The sequence below is a fragment of the Cornus florida genome, unplaced genomic scaffold (genome assembly GCF_030987335.1).
Source record: "Cornus florida cultivar Cherokee Brave unplaced genomic scaffold, ASM3098733v1 CherokeeBrave_3.0.0_Hap2_Chr04, whole genome shotgun sequence".
Taxonomy (NCBI): domain Eukaryota; kingdom Viridiplantae; phylum Streptophyta; class Magnoliopsida; order Cornales; family Cornaceae; genus Cornus; species Cornus florida.
Genome location: NW_026775574.1, coordinates 57,611,785 through 57,623,705, shown reverse-complemented (window position 1 = coordinate 57,623,705; position 11,921 = coordinate 57,611,785). Strand labels below are relative to the sequence as shown.

The window sequence follows — 11,921 nt, the reverse complement described above, 5'->3', positions numbered from 1 at the left end:
CAGAATTACAAATTAAACATACCCCAAACTTTTAAAATTTTTAATTTTTTTAAAAAAAAAGAGCTATTATGAAAAAATTGATTTTTGTTCAAATTTGTTGCAAGAGACATGTTGACTATCATCACTATAATCCATGTGATTATAGTTTGGAGTTGAGTGTTTATCTTGTTAGAGTGCAGATATATGCTTGTGTCAGTTCTTGATATGAGAACATAGTCAGCTGTCACTTTCAGATTCATTGCACATGGGGAAGAGGGTAAAATATGGAATATGGATCATAAAATATAGTACACCTCCAATATAAAAACAGCTAATGCCATTAAAAATAATAATTTGAATCCAAAAGTAACAATAATAAATGCATACACTCACAAGGGATGAGTCCAAATGCTAACTTTGAATTGGTACATATTACATATAGAATTGGACAAGAAAAAGAAATATAAATGATGCATCCCACAATGACACCTGACATTGATACACATGATACTAGGCAGAAAGGAAAGAATAAGACCCAACCCATCTCCCATATATATATATATATATATATAAATATATAGGTATAGATAAATGATGGATTCGGGCTTTTATACATCTCTGTCTCTCTTGCATTCAACAGGCATTGTAGGGAACCTGACCCTATCAGTGCAATAGTTGTAGATGGTGAATTTCTGGCGGACCCATCTCAGTCTCCTGTATTGGAGGGCATCAAGATCCTGGAACTCCCTTTGGTCCCACCAACGCTTGCCCTGGGTGGCACAGAACTTGGCCTGGACCGAGGCCTCACAGCCGTCAACGTGGAAGCCCCGGTAGGCGGCCACGAAGGGTGCCTTGGACCAGTCCGTCTTCTCGAGCCCACCCCTCGTGGCCCAGTCGTCGGCATTCCACAGGCTCGAGTATATCTTCATGGGTTGGTCAAATGGGAACCTCACTCCCAAGTCCTTGCTGTTCTTGAAAATCCTAATCGGTACATCGTCCACGAAGAACCTGATTCGTCGCAACAACCACAATCCATCAGACAATCATCCCAATTACGAAAAGAGTAATGATACAAAGTTCCAAGGGTAAAATATGAGGCGGGGGCCACTGGCCCTGTGGTGATCTGGACAGTGTGATACTTTCTCCAAAAAAAATCATACATTTGTAACATCATTTGATACACACATATGGTCATATATATATATATATAATCAAAACATCATCATTTTGGTTAAAAAGAGAGAAGTGAGTGTCAATAGTTGTGGTTGAAAATTAAAAGATACCATGTCGGAATCAATCTGTTTTATAATAACAACACAAAGGCAAATCTCCACCAACTCTTCCGGAAGTTGAAATTTTTTTAAAAGTTGATTGAATCAATTGATGTTTGTTTCTGTTACTTTTATTCAAAAAGTGACGCGAATCAGATCTATCATATATTACACTTTCAACACTTTTGGTTACAACCCATCAGGTGAATGATTTAGGACGAGCTTTGTACTACCTGAACTCAGAACAGTCTATTTTATATATATATATATTGACATTTTCTAATTTTCCTTATAAATGTAGAGAAAATAGCAAAAGTTTCCTCACTAAATTATTTTGAAAAAAAAAATAGCATTCCCTAAAACAAGGGACTAGAAAATTTAAAGTTCCAATTAGTTTTTACTTATATAACTAAAAAAAAATACTTTCACCAAATCAAATAACTTTTTTACTGATCAACGAAAGAGGATATTGTAAAGTTAGTTTCTAATATATTTATTGAAGCATTGAGTTACAGAAAATAAAAAATAAAAAAGTTTTAATCCAAGTATGAAATTACTGGGGTGTGTTTGCTACATCAATTTTTAAAATTAATTTAAAGAGAAATTAATTTCCATTATATCCGGATGAAATTTTACTGATACAAAATCAAAGAAAACTTTCAACTGTGTCACATGAGTTTTTACCAATCAATGAAATAGGATATTTTGATATTAATTGCTACTTTTTTACTGAATCATTGAGATTAAGAAAATCAGAACTACACTTAATCCAAGTATTAAGCTAATTGGGTATTGTTTGGTACTTCGAATTTTGAAATTTAATTGCAAATAGTTTAAGCATGAAGGCATTGATTTGGTTATTACTGAAATTTAAAGAGAAATATAAATAAACTCACACTATCTGGTAAAGATTCCACAAAACAGAGTAGGAGTGGTAGGCTGTGGTTGGGTCGAACCAGAGGTAAATCCTCTGCTCTCTGTTTCCCTTCCCTCCTGTAAACACATTTGTCTGTAAAATGTAGGGCTGCCCCGTTCTGTTCCCCAAGAATTCGAAGTCTATCTCATCATGCTCTGCGTTTTGTGAAGATAGCTGGAAAATAATAATATAATAATAATAACTTTAAATACACCAAGTATTACCCAAATACCAGAAAAGAAAAATAAAATAAAATAAACAGAAGCTAGTGAAGCCACAAAAAATAAATAAATAAATGTCAATCAGAGAAAGTAATAAAAATTGTTGGTTTATGCTTTTGAATCAGCTGGCAAGCGTCCAGCCAGAGTAGAGTGTTAGGGTGGACGGACCTATAGGCATAGGTAATGGGTTTTGGGCACATATTCATTTTTCATCATCACCATTTTTTTTTTTTTTTTCAGTCACCATCTTTTTCTTTTCTTTTTTTTTTTACTTATTTATTTATGAATATTTCTTATTTACTTCACATTTTCATTTTCTATCATCACCATTTTTTTTTTTTTTTTTATCAACTCACCATCATCTATTCATTTAGTTTCTTTGTTCTGTAACAGAGTAGTGCTAATTAGGTGTAGATCTAAATCTTAGCAAAAGATATGAAGAGATTCACTTACATAGAAAGCAGTGACAGTACCAGCAGAATCTCCAGGAACCATCTTTATTTGCATACTGAAGTGCCCAAATAAGTAAGATCCCTTTGATTGAAAACCAGTACCTTCACCCAAATCGTCAAAAAATTAAACCAATAACATTTATTTCTAAACAAAAAAAATAAAATAAAATCATAACCTCTATAAAAGGTAAAAATATAAATGCAATAATATAAATATTGTGTTATAAAAATACCAGTGTACTTGTCAAGGTGGAGCTGAATATCAGAGCCTCCATTGAAGTACTTGATGTGATCAAATGCCCAAGTGGGCACATAGTTTCTACCAAATGGCACATTCACAGGCTTCCTTGGAGCAGCACCCAATGTTCCACACACCATCAACAACACACCAAGTGATAGACTCCATAGATGGTAACAACCCATTTCTCTGTTCAATGAGAAGAAACACAAAATTTATGACAACACAAAGACACCCCAAAAATGGAAATGAAAAGAAGAAATGAAAAGAAATGGAGGCTCTTCAAGTTTCTAGTTCATTACCTTTAGATATAGAGAGAGAGAAGAGAGAGAGAGAGAGATCTGTGGGATGAGGGGAATAGAGGGAGTGCAAGGGGCCTTAAGTAGAGACCGATTTATCTATTCCATTATTGAAGGTTTTTGTTTTTAAACTTGATGTTGATGTTATTAACTTTACCGTGAACAATGACAAAAAAAATATTAGTTTTTAGCTATCAATGGTACTATTGTAAAGCAAGTTTCTTTAATTTGATTTGTGTTTAATTTGTAAAAAACTTTAAAAAAAAAAAAAAAAACTATAAAAAGTTTGCACATGACCCACCCATCCTAAATTTTTATCAAATAAACCCCCTTAACTATTAAAAATTTGCACCACCAAAGCCATAAAATGTTACCTTTATCCTTTTTAAAGTGAAAGGTAAATAATTCAAATCTCTCCAAATATATTACTGTGGGAGTTAATTGTCGGGACAATAATTATAATATATAAAAAACAATTAAAAATTTGTAAAATCCTCCTTTCACCGAGTTACGGTTAAAAAATACTAAATTGTCAAAGTATTGGAACTTTTGAAAATCTATTTTCTTTCTTTTGAATTAATTGCATAAAATTTCTTAAATCCTAAGACAGTCACATATTACATCCTATTTTACAGAGTAACGTAACAAGCAATTTTTTTGTAACGCATAGAGTTTTAATTTGTACAATTAATCTTACGAACAATTTATTTACTTTCAAGACACTTTTGATGGTTGTCCGACAACTTTTAGTCTAATGGTTTTATTCGCAAAATCTTAATAATTTAGATTGTTAATTTTATTTTAGGAATAACATATAGTTTGGTTTTTTTTTTTTTTTTTTTTTTTTTTTTATAAGTTTGAAGAGGGCTTTGATTTATTGTTTTAATTAAAAACAATTTACCATCGAATGTTAGTAAAATCTGGATTCACTCTCGTATAAATTCTTTTACTATATTTTGTTATACATTAAAACCTTGTTATTTCAACACATATACATTGGTAATTACCTCCTTTTATTCTTCTAAAAACTAGAAAATTGAGCGATGAGTCTCCTTTACATGAAAAGTGATTATTTTCTATAAAAAAAATATTAATAAAAGGATAAATAACATTGACCTGTGTGCATATTGCTTATATAATATGAACGTTCTTTATGGTTTCAAAAATAACATTAACATTCCTTGTCAGTGTTGTTGGTTTACTAAAAGCTTGAAATGACAATTATATTTATTGTACTTTTACCATTGACATATGCTCTGAAATGTTACAAGAGTAAAATAGTTTTCTTAAAAAAAAATTTACCCATTTTGACATTAACAAATAATACTGAGCGATATTAATAAAGAAAAGGTCAGTATTACTCGGACCAAAAATGAATGTCAAATGTTATTTTATAAATTATAAAAAAATTCTGTATTTAAGCATTCTACAAAAAAAATTTTGTCGGTATAATTTATCGCTAATAAAAAATTGAAGCAATTTTTAGATATTATAATACAATTGGAAAAAAATTATTGTTTGAAAAGGCACCTTTAGAAGGCTCTGTCTGTAAACATGACTTGTATGAGCGGAGGAGATACAAAGATTTTGCTGGTCACAATTATGGGTGTGACACAGCTGGTTCATATGGCGGTGACGGAGAGGTCCAATCCACAGTCTCCCAATGGGCAAGGGGGACAAAGGTCACTGGGCTGTGACTCGCTCTCACCCAGCATATCTCAAAAAGCATCATTGTATGTGGACCTCTGTGTGTTTCTTCGGCTCTAGCCCTCTGAATCCTGCAATTTTGTCTTTTAGTTTGGGCTGTCGTTGCCAGTTGTAAGTCATCTAAGACCACTTTATCACGCTCATTAATCACTTTAGGTAATGTAATACAGTGACAGTTTCGATTAGGTATGCCCATTTCATGCCTACTACGTGAGAAGTCTTTAAGTCCCTATCGTCTCAAAATAAAATACCATTAATCTCTCATTTAACACTCCAACTACAGCTGTTACATTTTTTACACTGTTTTTATTTTACAAGGAAAATACAAATATTTAAAACTAATCTCAGTCTCTATATTGTACCATCAGTGTTCTCTCCGGACACTTTAAACCCTAAATGCTCTAATATATTATAATACAAAAGATATTTAAAATTTAAAAAGTATGTATATTTTTACGAAGGAGCCGTATTTATGTTGTACTCGTATCGAATACCGACACTCTTCGAATTCGTGTTCGATACTTTATATACGTGTCCATAAATAAAAATTAATTTTAATATTTTGGACACTTCGCCGATACTTCCTAGACACTTTACCGATATTTTTCATACAAGTTTACCTACTAATCTTGAAAATAATATAAATACTTTTTAAAAATTTAACGTGCCAATGTATCCATGTCGTTCTGTCCGTATCTGTGTCCGTGCTACATAGTCTAAAACCATATCTATGTCCCCAAAGAGACAAAAAAAAAAAAAAAAGGGTGAAAATGAAAATTTTGAAGAGTGCTGCTGCCCCTAGACCTTGTTTTCAAGTCGAAATTGTGTCACAAATAGGGGTGTTTATTTGATTTATGAATCCGATTTGATCCAATCCAATCTTATCATTGCAATTCGGATTGCTTTATTAGTCTCTCAGTTCAGTAGCAAAGCTATGAAATAAGTAATTCGTAAGAATCAGATTGCAACGCAAATTTGGATGTCAAAAACCCTATCGGATCCGTTATTTATATACAGAGTCATATATATTGTAGCTGAGTATTAATGGTATTTGAGTCTTTTCAATTTCACAACAGATATTTATAAAAATTGTTCAAATTATTCATGGGCAAATAAATTCACAAACAACTCTAACTCCGTGTAGCAACCGGATAGGAAAGGTAGGTGAAATATTAAAATATAGAGAGAGTATAAGTAAAATATTGTCAAACCTCAAGAAGTGTAGGTGGATTTTTTAATCAACAGGCAAAGATAAAGTGTTAAAAATAAAAAGTATTGGGAATTTCATAAATTAAATTCTTAATTTTTTTTTTTTTTTAATAAGGGAAGGCCATTTTGGTAAAATCACCAGTCAACTAGTTGACTGTTTCGTGGCAATTTATCCTTACATAAATTTTTTTTTTTAGTACACGGGTGCTTTGATCATATGGTTAAAATGTCCAAATAATAATAATAATCATAATAAATAAATAAAATTTCAAAATTTTATAAATATAAATATAAAAAAATATAAATTTAAGAATATAAAATACAATAATAAATAGATCCTTCCTTGCATGCAACCACAGACAATCCTATAGGCTATAGAGGGTCGATTGGGGACGGATCCTTGGACTTCATTTATATAAAGGGCTATAATTTTTGTTAAAATCTCCACTCAAATTTTTAAAATACTCCACTACTAATATTTTTTGTCTTAAAAAAAAGTGAAATATTGGAGTCTGACGTCTCATTGTCTCACTCTCTAACACACCACATCCATGGTGTTCGACTCTCCCCCTCTTATTTCTCTCTTTTAACATCAGTCATTATACAGTGAACAATTGATTGACAATCCAATTATGTAAAAACAAATCTTTTTAATAATTGAAATTTTTCAATGAAAAAATCACAAAACTATAACCAAACACGTTTCCATATAAATTTCTAATTTTCAGTTCTCTCTAAAAAATAAATAAATAAATAAATAAAAACTAAACCAAACAAGTCCCTCCCTAATATTTTTTTTCCCTTTCTTATTTGTGATTGTTGATAACTAATTAAAAAAAAATATCTGTTACTTAAGTAGAGCAAGATTTATTTTTTAAAAAAATCTAGAATAATGGAATGGAATGAACTAAAAAATAAAAAAGAGAGAGACTATATAAATCATGTAGAAGAACACAATTAAATTCCAAGTACTCGTAGAAACCTGAAATGTTTAAAATAAAAAAAAAAACACGAAATAACGGACACCATAATCTTAATCTTAATGCATTGCAATGCCAAAGGAAATTAATTTAAAGGTTTGATAATATATAGTTCAGTACATACTTTCTTGTGAGTTGTGACACATTTTTTAAGTAACTTCTTGTGAGCCTCGTCACGGGAGTCTAATTACTACTACTATAAAATGATACTAACATAAATCACTGCACATCTTTAGGCGGGAAGCAGTGTGTAAATAATATATATATATATATATATATATATATATTGTGTGATTGATGGGAAAAAGCAAGTTACTCGAGATCGAATCTTAGCAAGTATCGAGAAGACAAAACATGACTCCTCGTGCCGTCCCCTACATAATTTAAAGGCATGCACGTGCATAATATTCTTTCCAATTTACGGGTGGGTGTAGTAACGGTAACATTGTAAACTGCAACTTTTATATATTGCTTGCGTGCAAAAGAAATATATATATATATACACACACACACACACACATTGCTTGCTTCCTTTGAAAAATGTACAAGTGTGTTATATTATGATTATCCACATTCTATTCTTAGAAGGATGAGATATAATAGTTGTTATGAAATAGTCCACATATTATCACATTCTATTCTTTTTGTGTTTTTTTGGATATCATATTATATTTTGGACATATAAAATAGTCCACATATTATCACGTAAGCAAACTTAACATTCCTGGTATATATTTCGTGAATTGCTAACCTAATTTTAAAAATATGCTATAAATACTCTAACGTTTTAAAATTTGTGCAAAAGCAATCTTAAATCACTTTTATGCAAAATCTGACATAAAGTAATTATAATATACTCGATTTATCCTTTTGAAAATCTCATGGAGTGTTTTATTATCTATACTTGTTTTATGTTGGGGGTGTCAAGTGTACATCACTCCTATTTAACTCTCTTTTTTTCCATCTCTCTACATCATGTTCTCTCTCTCTCTATTTTTCCTACAACTTATTCTCTTTATATATATTTCCTTTATAACAGTGTATAATCTCTCTTTGAGCTCTCACTTTCTACCGTGGGAAAGCTCATAAACCATTCTTACTTTAATGCCTTAGGTACGTGGCTCTTATTTGTACATTTTTTTTCCGTTCTCAAATTGGGGTGTTTTGTGCACTTGAGTGTTGATATGCTCCGTAACTACATTTATAGGGGTAAGTGCACTTTACTCTTTCAATTTGGGGGGGTTTTGTGCATGGCGCGTAAGAGGGTTAATTTGCACTCCACGACTTCGTTTGGATTAAGTGATTTGAAGGGATTTGAAAAGAAAATAAAAGATAGTGGAAATCGTATTTGGATACATTTTAGTGGAGTGAAAAGAAAGGATCCTTCCAAATCCGGTATGTGTTATGAAATGATTTGAAGTGATAGGATAGTGAATAAGTAATATTTTCATAATTCCAAAATTACCATTTTCTATACAAAATTTTGACAACATGATTTACATACAATTATCTTTCAAGCCATTAGATGTGTTGTATCTCAACATTTGTAAATGATATTAAAAATTGTCAACTTCATTAGATGACTTAATTGTAACATTCCTCAATTAACTATCATATAATTATCATACAAGACTTCAATTCTGTGAAGGGAAGGGAGGTGTTTACTGGTGCATTTGAACAAAGGGTGTATAGACAGCACATGACATGTGGTTGGATCTGCCAACAGTGTAAACCTGAGCACATGCACTTCTTAATTAGTTTAGGAGTATAGTGATAATCAAACATATATATATATGTGTATATATATTGACAGTCTTATCCATGAAGGTGGACAATCCGTTGACAGACACAGATATATATATAAATTGACAGTGTTATCCATGAAGGTGGACAATCCGTTGACAGACACCGAAGAAGACCCTGGAATCCGAAGAAATCCCCCATCTTTAATTAATCCTTCTGACTTTGATATATATATATATATATATATACATACATTGAATATAAAGAGAGAGATAGAGCCAGTTCTATCCACGAAGCCTCTTGCCTCTCTGGTCTGGTTACTTGTCAGTTGGATGATGGATGAGATATTTCCGCGGATCCAACTTTCTCTCTCTTTGTTCCCTCCTTCAATCAATACCATTACTCTCTCTGTTATTGGCTCTTTCCAATGTGACTTTGCTGCTAATCTTAACATCTTAACAATTTCAATCTTTATTTTAAATTAATTAAAGATATTTTTGTACTTAAATATGTCCATTTTTTAAACATATTATGATATTAAGAATTAAAATTCTCTAGGTCACATATATTGGACAATACACTTAAAAAAATTATGATCAATTCAGTTGAGTTGATCTCAACCTTTTCGGTACACACCAAATTACAGATTTGGGGAAAAAATATTGATTTAAATTGTTTGAATACATTTGAATTATATATATATAGTTTGAGAAGTTAATCTATTTAGTCAGTTTGTATGTCATTATGCTTTGAGTTCTTTAAATTTTTGGTTTTTGTTTATTCTACAATTTAACTTTAATTCTTAATTTATTTCTTTTACTGGAAATGCATCATAAATTGAGATTTAGAACACAGAAAATGAAAAAATATAGAAAGATTTGTTTTCCGTCATTCATTATTATGTTGATCCCCCGGACAGTTATTTGCAATCATTGTTTTCCATTTCCTGCATTTTATCTTTTTAATATACATATTTTCCTTTAAAATTTCAAAGATATCCTATAAAATTTAAAGATTTATATTATATTATTAATTTAGATAAGTTATCAAAACTTCAGAAAAATTTATAGAAGTTTCAATTTTTGTTAATGACTTCAAAAAAAAAAAAAAAATGGTTGATTCAGTTACATTGCATTCCTGATTCATTTTCAACTTAATTGTGTTACAAGTGTAAAACACAAACTTTGTACGGATGATAATCGGATTCTTCAAAAAAAAAAAGCATCATTTCTTTTTTCTTTTTTTTTTTTGGAGAAAAACTTTATTACTATCTTTGTATTATTCAGAGAGTGAAAACGACAAAATTTAAATAACACAGAGTAAGAATCTGAGTGAGAGCGAAGCGCGAGAGAAGTACGGCAGATCCACTAAAATAAAATAATTTTACTTATAAGGTAATATATAATTAATTGATGACACAAATAACAAAATATTAAAAGAATATTATAATTCCCAATATCATCATTATACAGTGTTGAGTTGACAATAGAAATATTATAAGATATAGCAATAAATCTAATTAAATTGATATAAATAATGCTACTTAAATGGAAAATATTCATGAGTCCCCATAATTATTGTCTATTTTCATTTCATGTTAATTAGGGAACTTTATTTTTCACTTTGAGAGAAGCTTTTTTTTAAAATATATTATCACTTCAAAAAATAAAATAAAAAATTGTTTAAGCCTACAATACACGGATTAAATGGATTCAAGTAAACTATATATTTGTCATTACAATTCGCACCCATTTGAAACTTTGTACAAGAGAGAGTTCTTTTTGTCCACATTGAAGCTTCCTCTACTTAGAGAGATTATTGAATGGTCTTTTATTCTGCATTTTTGTTTTTATATTGAATTTTCCAGCTCTCTAAATATTTCCTTACTCTTTGGCCCCTAGGCCTTGTTTGACATGCGGTTTGTGTTGATGTACCAAAACAAAATATTGCAACATGTTTAATAAAGTTGGTGTTTTCTAATATTTTCACACTGTGGCACTGACATTATAGTAAATATAATGGGTGAATGTTTACCCATTTACTCAAAAGTTTAAGTTATTGGATAATACTGCATACCTACCCATTTATATTCATTTCACTTCCCATCCGGATTCGATGTGGGAGAAGTACACTTTGTAACATTTTCCCCCACCCAAACTCGCAACATCCTCATTGTGGTTGGGTCACCCTGCCTCCCTAGGTGGCTCACTCTCCGAGTCGGGCGTTTGGCGTGACACCGGATCAAGGACTGGGTCTAATACCAACTGTAACGGATAGACGTTTGTCTCTTTACCAAAAAACTTAAGTTACTACGTATTAGGTAGTTTTACATATCCACCCATTTATATTCACTTTACTTTCTATTCGAATCCGATGTTAGAGAAGTACCACTTATAACAGTAGTCTAATAGTGAACAGTATCTAAACATTATAGCGAACATTTTTAACTGGTCTTTGTCACTAAATCGAAACACTTTAATATTACGAAAATAACAAAACACATCTTCATCTTTTTGCTGTCAAAAATCTTGAAACAAATTTTACGTTACCATTCCAATTACAAATAATTGAAACACACGCCGCAGCAAAAACGTTACTCATGAAAATGCAAAACATCAACCATGTTCAAACCAGCCCTTGGATTTTAAGCTAGAGATACATGTGGATTGGGTTCTGATCACGCTGGCCGATCGTACTAAATCTTTTATATATATATATATATATATATTGATCTGACAATTATTGATTGAGTTCAGTTACATGTACCCTGCCATGCATGCACAATATGTGCTCCTCACTTGAGCTACCTCATCGATATCAATATCAATTTGCAATGTCAGCCTTAGTTGGATGCATGCCTAATTCTCCTTAATGCAAGCTGGATCCTTACCCTACATATACTATAT

The 11,921-nt window shown here is 31.1% G+C and overlaps 1 protein-coding gene across 1 annotated transcript; it reads right to left on the bottom strand.

The window, feature by feature from the left end:
* Positions 1-299: 299 nt before the first annotated feature.
* LOC132303310 (xyloglucan endotransglucosylase protein 2) lies at positions 300-3,454 on the bottom strand. The gene is made up of 5 exons (XM_059800528.1): positions 3,380-3,454; positions 3,073-3,266; positions 2,841-2,941; positions 2,147-2,340; positions 300-987 (listed from the first exon to the last, which is right to left on the bottom strand). Exons 2-5 carry the CDS (start codon positions 3,260-3,262, stop codon positions 588-590), a joined length of 885 nt encoding a protein of 294 aa, XP_059656511.1. The 5' UTR covers positions 3,263-3,266; positions 3,380-3,454; the 3' UTR covers positions 300-587.
* Between the last annotated feature and the right edge of the window lie 8,467 nt (positions 3,455-11,921).

Coding starts and splice junctions, on each gene's coding strand:
- LOC132303310 (XM_059800528.1), bottom strand. CDS start 3,262: ATGGGTTGTTACCATCTATGGAGTCTATCACTTGGTGTGTTGTTGATG. Junction 2,341..2,840: donor GTACTGTCACTGCTTTCTAT/GTAAGTGAATCT, acceptor ATTATTTTCCAG/CTATCTTCACAAAACGCAGA. Junction 988..2,146: donor TGGAATCTTTACCAGATAGT/GTGAGTTTATTT, acceptor GCGACGAATCAG/GTTCTTCGTGGACGATGTAC.